At 36.0% G+C, this 16,523-nt stretch overlaps 1 protein-coding gene across 1 annotated transcript in view; it reads left to right on the top strand.

Annotated features, from left to right (window-relative positions):
• The window catches only part of LOC574747 (synaptic vesicular amine transporter-like), a 38,306-nt gene extending 23,048 nt beyond the window's left edge, over positions 1-15,258 (top strand). Inside the window, exons 5-15 of the mRNA XM_011678872.2 lie at positions 1,786-1,869; positions 5,501-5,596; positions 6,061-6,150; positions 6,678-6,779; positions 7,148-7,243; positions 7,796-7,874; positions 11,910-11,961; positions 12,646-12,709; positions 13,764-13,883; positions 14,372-14,417; positions 14,910-15,258. Of these exons, the coding sequence (XP_011677174.1) occupies positions 1,786-1,869; positions 5,501-5,596; positions 6,061-6,150; positions 6,678-6,779; positions 7,148-7,243; positions 7,796-7,874; positions 11,910-11,961; positions 12,646-12,709; positions 13,764-13,883; positions 14,372-14,417; positions 14,910-15,069 (989 nt within the window). The 3' untranslated portion in view covers positions 15,070-15,258. The remainder of the gene's footprint in view (positions 1-1,785; positions 1,870-5,500; positions 5,597-6,060; positions 6,151-6,677; positions 6,780-7,147; positions 7,244-7,795; positions 7,875-11,909; positions 11,962-12,645; positions 12,710-13,763; positions 13,884-14,371; positions 14,418-14,909) is intronic.
• Positions 15,259-16,523: the final 1,265 nt, after the last annotated feature.

Here is a 16,523-nt window from a genome sequence, read left to right as displayed (position 1 = left end):
GACGCCTGAATCAACACGCTAACATAAGCTTCCTACAGGTGCTCCCTTTTCCTTTTACTCATTTTCACAGTTTGTTTAAATCATGATGATTTGTATATTTTAAACTGTCTGTACTTTATCACATGTATATATATATTTTTGTTAACGGAAATAAAGTCTTTTGAATTGAATTTTGAATTTAATTGAATTATCGGGATCGTAATTAATACATAATAGAGCATAGACGAATGGTTAACACTTTTAACACACCAAGGAATTAGGGTGCAATTCTGCTACAATAATCAGCACGCTCTATATCTAAAATACCTACGCGTAATAAATAGCAGAGGGTGCTAGCAGAATTGCACCCTTTTTATGTTGAATGTTAGCATTGTTCCAGAAGTAAACAGTGGCATGTAGAACTCCATAGTCATACACGTTCTAAAAGCATACTATAGTGCAACAAGTCTTTATCCGTACATATCTGCTCTCGTATTTGAACAGGAGCCCATATTTAAAGTAGACCAATATTTGCGTTGAAATTTTGAACAAAACCTTGTAGTGTTTGCCTACCTCATAAGAACGAATATATTATACACAATGTCGCTATTAATTATGTGGGCACTTTGGAAAGACGATTTACACCTAGCAACGCAAGATGAGTACACCTTTTCACTGCCATTAAAGTTTCTGACGAGTTTACATATTATTCTTTTTTCACCGTGGGGCACAATTCTTCAGAAATATCTGACAAGCATAAAGAAAGAAGAAAGAAAGAAAGATATAAAGAAACTGAAAGAAAGAAAGAAAAAAAAAGGAAGAAAGGTTCTCACATTTTTGGAAGCATAATTCTGTCGCAAAAATCGCTGATGATCACCTCAAGAAAAATCTGCAATCGATCACGTGATACATTAGAAATTATTGAAGAGCAATATTTGGAAATGTCTATGCATTTATTTGCAGAAATGGTAATAGGTGGGAAATATATTTGCAAAATAACGGTTTAATTGAAAGGTTGAAGGTACAGTTCTTGTTCACAGAGAGCAATTTACAAACATACATTTTACTACTTGCCGCAAACTACTTCGGCTTTTCTTTATAGTATTTTGCCTCAGTATTTGTTTGTCTTTAGGACGGAGCATTTTTCTCGAATTAGTAAACGCAAATTTTGCTGAAGAAGGAGTGTTTAAATTCCTGTCTCTAAAGCAAGAATACAAATAGTGTAGGCAAATAACTTCCTATTGAGTGAATATTTGAACAGTGCTGAGACTCTGAACTTCATGAAATTGCAAACACGTGAATATACCAAATCGATAATTTGATAATTGTCTACTTTCGTCCTCTAATGTGTTGATATGCAATAACATGCAATACTGTAAATCAAGACAGAAAATAAAGTACAATTGGAAACACATATATACATATACAAACAAACAATCAAACCAGTATCATCTGTTCACAGAAAAATTAAACGGGTGTAACTCTACTCGTCATCTTCTCAAACTTCTTTCTCATCAAATATTATTTAGCCACTACTTTGTCTTCTGTTCCTTGATTTTCTTGTTCTGTTTGTGATTATTATCATCCTTATTAAGTGTACTTATATTGTATCTACATTTTAAATCCTCTACGGATCTTACATACATCTGTATCTATTCTTCTTCATCTTCTTCTTCTTCTTCTTCTTCTTCTTCTTCTTCTTCTTCTCCTCCTCATCCTCCTCCTCCCCCTTATCGAGGTAGCCGTTCAATATCATCCATTGCTAAAACATGTACAATGTACGTTCCTACTTTATTTTTGTTACAGCGTATGCGTTCGGTCATTCATTTGTTGTATTCCTGATAGCCCGTCTGCTCCATGGCGTAGCTGCTACAGCAATTGAAATAGCTGGTAAGTGTGTCTTTTGTAACCATGTACAAGGTAAATATAATTTCAATAGGCCAAGCAATTGACAGTAATTGCCACTTCTTCCAAAGTTGATCCCCCCTCCTCTCTCCTCAATTTTCTCCGACGACGTTGAGCGATTGTAAACGCTGCGTACTTAAAGCTGAATGATTTTTAAAACCGATTCAAAATTTCAAATTGATATGTTTAGTTTCATTTTAAATTATTACGCAATGGCTCAGATTCTTATATTTAGAATAAAAACATTTCAACATCAATCCTATCTGCGTCCAGAATTCGATGTACGCCAGAAGAGACTGAATGTGATGTGCTTTCGAGAAATTCTTACTTTCTATCTTAATCATAAATGATATGTGATAACATATATTTATATCCTACACTGTATAGGTTAACTTATTATTCATCATTGTAATACGAAGGTATCAATTTCATCTTCTCAATTATTTTTTTTAATCCATTCGTATTATGATATGAGTAGTAAACATTGAAATAAAATTATATCTTTTCATTAAAACTTCTTTAGTGAAAAGGTAATACTCCCCGATGTCACAATTTCTCTTGAATATGTGTTGACCAATTCATAAAAAGTATGAGCTTAGTGTTATGTTCAAATTATGACGCCTACCTTGTATCTATAAACACGTTTGTTTATTCAATTGGAATCGAAAGCTTGACTTCAGATTCACAATCACTATCATTTTAATTTATCCTCGTATGAATTCCAATGTTTACGATACAACGTGGTTGAAGTAGACAAATATTCTAAGAAGAATGAGCTTTGAGACATAATTATGAGTGCCTGCAGTGTTTTTAAGAAATCAGCGCACATACTTGTATTTTTACTAGATAACTATATATATACGTTTTTCGGGTTTTTCTATTCTTTCTAGTTACCGCCTTTTCCCTAAATTCCCTCTTGTCTTTTGCATTCTGCTCGTAACATTCGTTATTCACGAGAGTGATATCCAAAGGCGAGTCATTATACTAACAAAATTAAGTCAAATACCAATTTACGCCTCCACATCAAAAATTAATATATGAAAATACTTCGTTCTGTGGCTGTAAGAAAATGTATACTGCCATCAAATCGGGGGCATGTATCTCATAAATTGCAACTTTCACGTGTCCTGAGCAATTCTTCGATGCAATTACAATCAATCTCGGAGGGCAAGGCTGTCATATTTCACACCCAGTTGAATTGGAGCTGTCTTGGGAGTTTTAATGGCCGTCGTAAAAGTCGAATCTTCCGCGCTCTGCAAATTGACATTTTGATTTGACAAAGGCGTATTCATCTCGTTTAGTGATAGACGATTGCATTTCTGAACCTGATTCGCACCCATCTTTTCTGCTGTTCCCTGACGTTAAAGAACAATGCATGACTCAGAAACTCTTTTCACACTTGTTTTGCTTAACCCCGTAGGTAGGGCTACCCCCCCCCCCCCCTTTAACCCCACCTATAGTACGGGGTTAAGCAACATTTTGCCAGTGTGAAAAGAAAGTGGAATAAGCTTAACCATAGTACGGGGTTAATTTTTACCAGTGTGAAAACAGTACTAGTTGAACGGCAGTTAAAGGGAGTGGATCGCCAGTTTCCATGTGCAGAAGGCCATAATTCGCTGACACCAGACTTGGTGGAAATACCATTAATGGGGGTACAAATTTGCACACAGCAAACCCATAGTCCAGTCAAGAATTACCCCCTAATCTCTCGGAGAGCTCGAGAGTCTTCGGGCAAATCAAAGCATTACATAAGGTCCAATGGTCATAAAACTCAAGGCTAACCCTGGTGATTGACAACACCTGTTATTGGGTAAACACCCGAACGGTGTCGAATTCCCCATGAGAGCCGACTACTCAGTGACTAGAGCAACCCATTACCGTATGTTTGAGCAAATTGAGCTTTTCCATAAACATTTGCCAATATAATGGTTGTAATGAAGTTGGGTGTAAAATTGATCGCAAGCTAAACGTGCACATTGGAATAAGATAGCATAATGGTATAGAGTTTCAATTCACCAACCATGATAAAATATTGTACAAATAACACAATTATTTATAAATTTCACGGTACAGAAATACAAAATTACAGAAAGCAATTCTTAGAAATATTGATGAAAGAAATATTGAGGGTAAATAACAATGTGCTCTGCAATACAAAAATGGGTCGAGGCCTGTAGATGTGGGCAAAGTAGCTTATGTATACTATATACTCAACTGCAAGATACATCACTTCTGGGCTTGTAAGTCAGACTGTCTGCCAGTGGTGTATTCTTCATCCCTACATATATACATACTCGGTGAAACCTGTCTATACAGACCACCCAAGGGAGACAAGAGGGTGGCCTTTATAGGCAGGTTGTCTTTTTGTACAGGTTCCTTTAGTACATGTTTCAACGAGAGACCATATTCACGGGAAACAAAAAAATGTGGTCTTTGGAGACAGGTGATCACTAAAGCAGGTTTGACTGAAAATATGGTGGTCAGGACATAAACAAGTTACATAGTAATAGGGATGCCTTGCATCTGGCTAAGATGTTTAGTCCTTGGGAGTGGAGACTATCAGCGTGTCCACACACAAACATAATTATCCCGAAACTCTATAAAGAAACGTCGTTTACAGAATCATCGTATATAGCGAACAGGGCGTCCACACACAATAAACGTCGTATAAAGAATCATCGTATAGCGAACCGGGCGTCCACACACACAAGAACAAGTATCCGAAAGTCTACAGCGAAACTGCGGTCATGAAACGGACACAGAAATGAGAGGTCATGTCTCCTTTCACGCGCGGTCACGTTAAGCCCCTCCCAGTTACACCGTTCTAGTTCGACCATACGTCCACACACAAAACATTCCGTGATTCTTTATCGAGTTCTAGTTCGAAACGATGCCCAGACCCGCGTTTCGTTATACGACGTTTCTTCATACGATAAGCGTACACACATACACAATTTTATCGTATGGCTATCCCGAAACCGTCTCTGGATAGCTATACGATGAATTTTTGTGTGTGGGGACACGGGGTGAGTGGACTAACTTGCTATATGTGATATGAGAAGGTGAGAAAAAAGGAAATGATGCAAGATACTCTTACATGATTAAAACAGATTAATACGTTGCCAAAAAGAAAAATAGGGAAGAGTTGACAAGGTAAACGAGTCGGGAAAGTGGGTTGAATAACTACTTGAGAAACGGAGAGAGGGAGAGAAAGAGAGAGAGAGAGAGAGAGTGAGAGAGAAAGGGGGGAGATTTAGTAAGGTAAACTCAAAGGGAAAGCGGGCTGAAGAAGAACATGAGAAACGCAAACACACACACACACACACACTCTCTCTCTCTCTCTCTCTCTCTCTCTCTCCCTCTCTCCCTCTCTCCCTCCTTATGATTGAAAAAGGGGAAAAAGTTCGATTTTATTTTAAATATTGTACAATTATCGTGTGAAATGTATTTCATTTTTATCTTTGCCAATCTGGACTGTATGTAACGTTTCATAATGCTCATTTTGGGGTTTTTTTCTCCCTGAAATGAAAGTGGAATCAAACAAAATTTGGAATTTCGATCATCTTGTGTGAAGAAATGGCGTCACGTTCCTAACACTGCTTTTGTGACTATATAGGTCTTGGTGTGGTGGCATACAGCTATGCTGATGACGAAGAGAAGAGAGGCTTCGCCATTGGACTGGCTATCAGTGCTTTCGCGTTTGGCTCGTTAGGTAAAAACAAGTCATTTTTTGTTTGTCTCTTGTGCAGTAGGATCTATTCGTAAATGTAGATACCAGTCTTTTTGTTAATGTTGTAGTCTACCCTCCAAAAGCTTGTATACTGTTTAAGCAAACTGCACCCCTGTAAGCCCTAAAGATAATTACACAACACAAACATGCCACCCCCTCTCCGTTAATAGCGTTTTTTTTTAGGGGGTATCTCTATTAGGAGTGTGTCTGTAGAGTAGAACTGTTAATAGTTTTTGTTTTTCATCACAGCGCAAAAGAGTATATTTATATATTAGAAGCGCTATGTAAATATTGATATTATCATTATAATTATTTTTTTATTAGCATCATTATTTTTATTGTTAATATTATTATTATTATTATCAACATTATTTTTAATTTCATTAGCATTATTATTATTATTGATATCATTTTCATAAAGTTTTTTCTGCATTATTTCTTTTTAGCTGGTCCTCCGTTTGGGTCTATTCTATACTCTTTCTGCGGTCAAGCTTCTCCTTTCCTCATACTTGCTGCCATTGCATTGCTACTGGCCTGTGAGTTTGACGATGGTAGCAGTGCATAGTGTTAGTTTGCTCTGCGTGACTATAATAATATGAATGTTTTGAAACCAATGATACATGATGACGGATGATGATGAGGAGGAGGAGGAGTAGGAGGAGGTGGGGGAGAAAGAGAACGAAGAGGATGAAGAGGGGAAGGAGGAAAGGGGGTGTAGGTTAAAGAGGAGGAAGAGGAAGAAAAGAAGGAAGAGGAGGTAGCGGAGGGGGAGGAGGTGAAGGAGGAGGGGGAGGAGGAAGATGAAAGGAGGTAGAGGTGGGGTGTGGGCAAGAAAAAACGAAGACGATTATGAAGGCGGTGGTGATATTGATGGTGATGGTGATAATGATGATGATGTTGTTATGATGTTGTAATGATTTTCTTATGATGTTCTTATGATGTTATTATGATGTTGTGCTCAGTACACCGGCAATTCGCTCGTTGACGATGCTGTTCATGACAGTCATTATCCTATCCACCAGTTTATGTGTGCTATTAATTTCATATTATTTCAATTAAACAGTTGCAGAAGTTCTCTGCATCTCACCCGAAGCCCGTAACGACAGCCCGGACCCTGCCCCCGTCTACGTACTTGTCAAGGATCCTCTCGTCTTGGCTTCAGCAGGTATAGTCTCCCTTTTTGTAATAAATCCCAAGATGAATGAAACGGTTTTCTTTCATTTTACTTAATTTTTTTTATCAAGTACTCTTTAGTTCTAACTGTCTGAAACACATTTTGTTTACCCCTGACATGGCGCAGAATCAACATAATTGTGTTTTACAGCGAGATGACATTTTAGAAAAGAAGAACTTCTCCCTTACAACATATTCACACTAATAATTTTGCATTCCTACTTTCCAATACGTTTTAAAGATATTCAAGATGGCCTTTTATTTCATGTTTTCTTATTTGCATCAATAATTAATATTAGCATATTAGTGATGGTACAATGTAATTGATAGAAAATGTATTGTTATTCTCCATGTGAACAGGTGCTATAGCTGTAGCCGGTGCTGTGATAGCTCTCCTCCAATCATCGCTACCCTTATGGCTACTCCAGACTACAGACGCCAAGGATTGGCAATTAGGTAAGGGCCGTTTACATAAACAAAATTATTCATTCATTTTCAATCTTCAATCGTATAATGGAATGATTAGGGGAAACTATATATCATACCACACGGATAGACATGGTATATATCTTGGTCATGAAGACTACAAATTAAAAAGAATTATGTTTGGTAGGAGCATTGACAATCCTATCTAGAGTTAACATTAATTCGTACAATATATTGATTGATAATAATACATGAGATTTATAAGGCGCCAAATCCACTTGACAGTCAAATGCTCAAGGCGCAGCTGGTGATGAAAGATGAAATACATACATGATACATTAATACAAAGTGCGATAGGAAAGTTTTTTAGAAAGCCGTTTTTTTTTTTTTAAATTTAATGTCAATTTAAAGCCTTAAACATTTATGGCTAATTGTATTGATAAAAAGGGTGGCGATATTTTGTTTAAGTAGAGCATGTGCTAGGAGGCCTGCGAATTTCTCCTTTAATATCCTACTGCAAGGATAAATGAGTAAATAAAATATATAAAAAACTTCATTTTTGTTCTTGCTTTATCGTTGTAGGGGTTATTTTCTTGCCTTCGAGTATTATGCAGATCATCTCTAGTGTACTATTGGGATTTTATGGTAACAGGATAGGACGGTAAGTACAGCCAAACAAAATTGGTTTCGATAATGTTTTGATAAAATATGTTGTTGTTGGTAGTTTTTTTGGCGTTAAATTTTACTACTTACTCCTAGCCCTAGACTAGTTCTTAGATTTAATCAGTCGAGGTAGTCGCGTCGTTAGCGAGCTTACTAATCATTTGGATCTAGGCCACTCAGATAAAAGATAATGATAATGATATATCATATAGCGACGCTCATGGCGCGTTGACATTATTTGTATTTTTCCACCAATTTTCTTTTAAAGTACACGAATCTACATGTTGCCACTTTTATTAATGACTTCTTCAGCCATTACCATGGTAACGAATTGTTTGCTTTAAAAGCATATTCATTTCTCATCAAACAAAGAAAAAATGGTCTGTTAGTGGCTAAGTAAACCTATTTTAATCTTCCCGATTCATTTAAATAAAAATCTCAGTCTTCCCAGGTCATAGTTATGCTCAAATCTATCGGTAGCCATTGTAACAGAAAATTTCAGAAAATAACATATATTTCTCATGACTATCTGTAAAAACATATATAAACTGTCTAAGTATATTCATTTCATGTTAAAAGTTTTATTAACATCATAATCCTGGTCATTCGAATTGATATTTGTGCTATGTAACGACATGATAGCATGTGGTATAATATTTTGAGAACATTATATTATAACTAAATTATTTTTTAATCTAAAATAAAAACAAAACATGAAACAAATCTATCAGTATCAGTGCAAAAAAGTAAAAGATGTTATATACCTCACTCAAGAAATCCAGCCTTCTGATTGGAGGAAATTGCAGTCGTGATTTTAGCCATTCCCGTAAAGAAACGAAAATGCCCAAACCATTTAAATCCCGTCAAAATTCCAGTTACCGGGAAAATAATAAAATCTTGCTGCGATACCAATTGGTTACAGTGCTTTTTGTCTGCGATTCCCAACTGATCGGAAATTTCAGTCATTTTTGTCGGTGATAAACCGACATTTTCTCAGATTTTCCGTGATGTTTTAACCAATCTTAACTCGATAAAAGGATAAGGTAAGAATTCTTGGTAGATTTTTGTTTGAATTCGGCATATAAAAGGGATATCGACTGCTTTAATACTCGAGGACTGGCTGTTTTTATACGCTCAAGGGAAATTTTCATCCGCTGCTACCCTTTGGCGCGCCACCCACCCAGGCGTATAAAAACAGCCAGTCCTCTCGTAGCAGTCGATATCTCTATAATAATTACTTTCTATCAGGATTTTATGTTTTTAAGGTAATCATCATTTCTGACCGAAAGGTTGCTATGACAACACGATAATGCAGACATCAAAGTAGGTTTAAGCTTGGCTTAAAGTCTTAATAATGATGTGCGGGGGCTAAATATTATCGCAAATGTATCCTTTCCCTTCAGACGAATCGTAATCTATTCTCGTTTTCTGTTCGCTTGTTTGTTTATTTCTTTGTTTGTATGTACAACCCAGATGACTGGCTTTCCTTATCTGCCTGTTTGCCAGTTAATTGGTTTTGGTGAAATTGCCAGAAAACCTTACCATGGCAACGAAAATTTATTTTCAAAAAATAGCATACTTTAGAATAAAATACATAAATAAGCATAATGTAAGTTTAAAGAAATATATCTGTATCAATTTAGGTACGTGTACGATTGCCTTAACACTAGGGTTATCCCAGAGTCATGGTCACACTTGAGAATGGATGTTGCCATGGTAACAGCTTAATGTTTTTGTAATGATTTGTATTCTAATGAAGCTGCAGATACACATACATGTACTAGAAATGTCATAGTGTATCAACTTTTATAAGAAGTAGACTCTTTCTATGTCTAGAATTCACGAACAACCATGGCTAAGATTGCTTTTCCCTCAAAATTACCATGGCACATAAAGCTAGATAAAACTATGATCGACAAAAACGATATTGTCTTGAAAACAGCCAGAAAATATTAAACATAGAGTGAGTAAGAAATAATGCGATCATGTGAACATTTTTTTTCTTCGTGTTACTCCTCCAGTACCAAATAACCAAGCAAAGCTCGAGTCAGATGCAATCTTTGACATAATTGTCTTTTGTCATGATTGTCTACATATTTAACGAAATATGAAGACACTAAATATTGGTGTAATAATAGGACTACAGGGCTCTCAATAAGAGAATAGTTTAATTAACACTGTTGAGGCTAGAATGTGAACACAAAACATTATTGCATAATCATTGTGTACACAAATGATACAAATATTCATTTTGAACATTTCTCATTATCCTCATCATTGTGTTAAATCGTGAACTTCAACAAATCAACCAATTTCAAGCCTGGGAAACAGTAGCTTTAAAAAGTATTTACTTAATCATCCTTCTCTCACATGATGCACCCGCAAGCCTACTGTATAATCATCCTTGTTACCGTTTTTTAAAAAACTTGTTAGACCTACTGTCTGGAATTTAAAAAAAAAAACAACATTCTAATTATAGTCAAACGGGCAGCTCAAGATGCTTACCATTTGTTAGTTACCATTATAGTATTTTCTAAAATTCCAATTTTTCTTGATTTTTGTCATGTTTACGAAGCAGAAGTCACGCCCATATCACCTACTTTATGGCAAACAGACAGGTTATGATACCAGAGGCTCATAGAAAACAGAAAGTCATCATTTAACATTGTGCAGACTTTTATTCAACATTTGTTTTGTATTAGCTGCAGGTTTTTGTTCATTGGCTGTTGTATTCAAATTGTTCTAAAACATTTTCTAAAACTATAGTGTACTTGATCCGTTACCTATAGGTGGGAATTGCCACATATAGTAAGTACAATGTGTTTCAATTCCAAATGCACATTTTGTATTAAAGGTACTATGTCCCATTTGCAGGCCAAAAAAATGAAAAAGTTAAATTCCAACTGCATTTGAAAGATAATACTAATTCAGAACTTCTCTAAAAAAAGGTGGGGCTTGAAAATGTCTTCAAGTGGGAAAAAAATGACTGTTAGTTGTCAAATCGACTTTAGGGCCCAAAAGTAATAGTCTTGATTTTCAGACAATTGTACCGAATGGTCATACGTTTTATGCTGCGCAAAGATTCAATCAGTTTAATCTTGGCCATTACAAGAAGTGGGTTATTGATGTAGACGAATGCTCATGTACCCTTTACAACTCTTTTCATGTATGTTATTACCAAAGAAGAAAAAAAGCCAGTCAGTCGCTCAAGAGTGTCTGACAGTGAAGTCTACCAAGTAAACGGATTTCCTTGCATAATTTGAATATGAGGACACTGCTAACGTTTAAATTTCACAGACAGGACGTACATGACATATTCATAATTCCTGCAAAGTTTTACAGAATTTGAGGTTGGCTGCAAAAGGGACATAGTACCTTTAAAAGAGACGTCAGTTCATTTGGGATAACAAAAAAATTACTTATCCATCACATTATGTGATCATTTCGTTTCTGTGTGAGGGATAACAACTTATGATATATGTGCCGTCAGGAGAAAGTTTTTCAGTGGACAAATTTATGGTGTGTAAACCTTTGAAATATAATTAGTTTGTATAACGCCGTACTCTGATGTTTCATTGCGCCATACATTATGTGTAATATCCAACATTCAAATGTATATTTAAGGGGTTTATTACTTCAAACTCATCATTAATATTATTTCAAATTATATCCATTGAAATATCTTTGTAACATAATACACGTTCAGTCAACAAATTAAAAATCATGATTTTGTTACATTCTTTCATATTTTGAGCCAAAAAATGACAAAACATGCGCGATGCATCCATCCGTATGTGATTCCTTGGAATTTCTGGGAGAGTTTTAGCATGGATGCCATACATTACCCCCAAATGCCATGGCATCTTTTTCTAGAGTTTTTTATGTTTGGCGGGACTACTTTTAAGTTCAGACTTGGATTCTCCTTTTTGATCAAAAGTGCTTGGTCAAGTCGTCTCTCATTACTTTGAAAGTGCATCAACATGCATTTATAGCAATTCCGCAGTGACACTGTTTGTATTTTCCCCCAATCCAGATGGTTATGTGCGATGTTATCTCTGCTTCTCCTAGCAACCAGCATAGCAACGGTAAGATCGTAGTTTCAATAAATAGTGTTCTTTTAATACCTCGAATTCTCATGAGGATATTTGTACTTTGGGAGGAGGCTACAAATGCGGATCTATTTTTCTTATGAATCAGTATACGTATTGGAAAGACGTTGAAATAGGGATAGTGGGCTAACTTTGAGAAAAGGGGAAATAGATACAAATGCCATGAAGTAAACAGGTGGGGTGACGAAGAAGGAAAGGAAACACTAAAAGCTTATACAGTAGGCTTGCGGGTGCACCATGTGAGAGAGAGCAAGCATACTGTATATCTACATCACCATGCAAGCCGATACTTACTCGCAGCATCTAACTAAAAGCTTGTTACGTAGAAAATGGAAAGGAGAAGAGGGGGAGGAGGAAAATATTGAAAAGGGGGAAAAAAGAGGAGACGAAAAACTGAAGGAAAAGGGAGAGAAGATGAAAGAGATGAACAAGCAAAATAGTTTATTACTTTTTGTTATGTTTTGGTTTTGGAGAGACAATTTAAATAAGCTTAACCTTGAGTATAAAAGAAGCGTATAAAGTGTTATAGAATCGTGTAAAACTAACTGTTTTACAAGAATTAAGTCAGCATGAGAAGCAATATAAAAGGCATGTTTTCTTGAAGGTGTAGGTTTGAAGTGTATTTCTCAAATCATTTTATTTAATTTAACTGTCCATCAGGTACCTTTGGTAAAACAAGTAGTTCAGCTCATCCCAGCCATGTTAGGCATCGGATTCTCTTTCGGTAAATACGTCATCAATATTTCTCTTTTTTGCCAGTGATTGTACAGTCAAACCTGCTTTAGCACCCACCTGTATAGAAAGATCACTCATATATGAAGACGACAATTTGTGTTTCCTTTTAACGGGTTGTTATATTAAAAACTTGAGCAACCTAGATATTCGTTATCAAGGTTCCAATGTCTATGGAATGTATGCCGTTTTGTCTCATTTTTAAATAGCGCCACCATACTACGTTGCTTTTGAGAAAATAAATCATCTCTTTTGGTGTAATCTTCGAAAGGACTACTTCCAACGAGACGCTCAGTCTCCCGAATATTTGCTAATCTACATGTGTTACTGATTAGCAACTAGACAATTGATTCTCGAAAAGTATGATTGTAATTACGATCATTAATAACAAGACATAGATTTCAATATTGAAATGGTTTGTTTTTTAATTCCAAAGGCTTTCCATTTCGGCCAACATATCACTTGGACACGACAATCATGTCCACAGTATATATTTTAATGTACCAGCATCATCATCATCATCATCACCATCATCATCATCACTATCATCATTACCACCACAACCATCATCATCACCATCACATTTACATGACTTTTATAACCGTTATCTTCAACTCCATCACCATCATCATCACCATCATCATCACCACAATCACCACCATCATCATCACCATCACCATCATAATCACCACAATCACCATCATCATCATCACCATCACCATTATCATCACCACAATCACCATCATCATCACCACAATCACCATCATCACCATCACATTAACATCACTTTTATAACCGTCATCTTCAACTCCATCATCATCATCATTATCATCATCATCATCATAATCATCATCATCATCAATATAATCATCATTTCAATATGAAAACACATGCAATTTATGATACGAAATTGAAATAAGGTATATTGGCATTAAAGGAAGCTTACGACTTTTTTTAAAATCATTTAGTCATGTTATCTTTGTTATCATCCGTCAAAAGTGTTTATTCTTATTTTGTTTGTTTGTTGTTGTTTTTGTTAATGATAGGTGTGGTTGACAGTACTATGACGGCATCCATGAATCTTGTAGCTGATATAAAATACAATGGGGCATACGGTGCAGCGGCGGCTATTTCTACCTTCGCGTTCTGTGTTGGGTTTGCAATAGGTAAGTCATTCCCTACTCACTACTGAGGCCGGTGGCGGATCTACGGATATTAAATGAGGCACGTGCCCCCCCCCCCCCACCCTTAGGTAAAACTAATTCTGGCATATATTATATTCTATTCCCTGTGTTTTATTTCAGGTGAGACATGCAGTAGCATGTTAATTTTTGTCAATCCTGGTTATTATCTTTACTCTTACACTCAATTATCTATGTTACACCATAACGTAATATCTAATGTACAATAATTGAGAATGATCCGTTTGGATTGAAATCAGTAACGTTTAAATTTAAATTTGAATTTATATTAAGTACACATGGAGTAAACAAAAGGATTGTGTCCTTCGGCAGCTTATTTAGGGCCGAAAAATTGGTGGTGGTGGGGGTGGTGTTGTCGATTTTGTTAACTTTAGTTTGGTGTTGTTTTATATTTGAGAATAATCATGGGTCTGTTTTGTTGTCTAAGTCATATCTTGTTTTAATATTTCCAGGACCAACTATCAGTGGACTTTTAGTGAACTCTATCGGATTCCCATGGTAAGTTTATTATTGATCGAATTATCTCATTATGATTATTTTTACTTTATATCATAGCTATGATATTTTATCGGTCTGAACTTCAAATGAAACAAACGTGTAATGACGAAAAGTTATTCACTTTGTCCTAGGCAAATTTGAATGCGTTTTGTTTGTAGTGTAATTATTTTTTATAAGATGATGACGTGGATCCTAATCAAATTATTAGGTAATTACCAAACGGTAATGACCGGTCTTTATCAAAATCATGTTATAAAACATCATTTAATAAAACAAATAAAACAAAATCTTATACAACAAATAATACACATCATTTTGTTGGGGCATTAGTAATATTACCCACACTCAGTACCTTCAAAACAGTCAAAACACCCTCGGCTATCGCCTCGGGCGTGTTAGACTCTTCCAAATGTACCTCGTGTGGGTAACTATTACTAGTGCCCTCACTGCTGTGTATTATTTTTATACTCATACCTTATTATCATTTTACAGGACAATGCGAACCATGGCCATCTTGGCTGCAGTGTATGCGCCATTTTGTATTGTACTCAAAAACGTTCCCGGCAAGGACCAACTGAAAGGCACAGAAAGAGCAGTCTTGTTGCCACATCATCAACTAGAGACTACAGCGGTCAGGCTTCAAGACGGATGAACACCATCGTCAGCCATAGTGGAGGAGACACCATGAAGGGGAAGTGTTTGTCATTTTGAATATGATCATGACTTAAATACCAATGTAGAGTGTTCGGTTGTGTAATACAGTGCATGTACGGTATGCGCTATGTATAAATACATTCCACATGTGTGAAGGTTTACCCTCTACTTTAACCCTCCCCCCCCCCCTCCCCCAACCCCCTCCCAATCAGGAAAAAAAAAGTTTACAAAGTGTGCCCATTGACGTGGCAATAGAGCAGTAATTAAATAAACTGTCCACGAGAATGGTTCATGTATAAAATAAACTGCCCATGAGTAATTTCTCTAATAAGATGATATTAAGGAGAACTAAATGTATAGTATGTCCACAGCAGTTGCGCAGTCACGGGGGCGGCATAGGCACATGTCCCAATAGAATCGCCCCACATTAATATAGAACATGAGAAAGCTAGAAATTTAAAGGGGATGGGAGGCATGAAAAGAAGAAAATGATAAAACCCTCCCACACACCCTAAATCGAAGGTATTGTAAATAACTGGTACCCCCCCCCCCCACTTCCATTCCAGTGGACCCTCATTAGATGAACCCGTGATAGGCCCTGGGGGGGGGGGCTTCTAAGCTGAGTATGCTTCGTGGAGAATTCGAAATAATAAATTTTGATTGTTTTGTTTTATGATATTCAAATTGAGAATAAAATATTTCGGACAGTGTAAATGTCCCAAAGTTTCAATATGTGCATTGCCCGTGTTTAGTACTCTGCAATGTGTTTTGTTCTACCATGAAGATAATAATAATTACAACATCCTTAAGAACAATTTAAAGGGATAGTTGAGTTCTGTTGCAGAGGGCGCTACAAAAAATAATTTTTTTGTGAGATAATGAAAAACTGAGTGTCAAATATGAAAGAACATAATATTTAAATGACAAAATCATCTTTGTTTGATCAAAATCGGTTCAGAGACGGCTGAAATATAACGATTTCTAATACTTGTGTACCACCACAAATATTAGATATTTTGAAAAATTTGAAAAAACTGTTGAAAAAACGAAATAACGCCTTTTACGTCGTATTTCAGCCAATGCCGATGTTGGCTTTTTTGTTGACATTTTCGTGTCGCTTATATTACCCACAATTAGCCGGCTCATGTATTGTTATTTTTAATTAAATAATTAATTAATGGTCACCGTGTTTTTTGGAAAGTGGAGCTGAATTGGTATGATCGTATTGGCTAAATTTCACACATTTTGGGGTCTAAAATTACCTTTATAACAATTTTAGGTTCCAAAAGGGCACTATAAATGTCATATATAAGAATAAAAGCAATAACCATGCACTCTGAATGCATTTGCGGTCTGAAAACAGAACTCCACTATCGCTTTAATCGAAAATCAACACGATAAGTGTGTCCTTTGAACGATTGTCTATTAACGACGACATCAATATATTGCAGT

The sequence above is a fragment of the Strongylocentrotus purpuratus genome, unplaced genomic scaffold, assembly GCF_000002235.5.
Source record: "Strongylocentrotus purpuratus isolate Spur 01 unplaced genomic scaffold, Spur_5.0 spur5_scaffold_2, whole genome shotgun sequence".
Lineage (NCBI taxonomy): Eukaryota > Metazoa > Echinodermata > Echinoidea > Camarodonta > Strongylocentrotidae > Strongylocentrotus > Strongylocentrotus purpuratus.
This window is presented reverse-complemented; position numbering and strand designations above follow the sequence as displayed.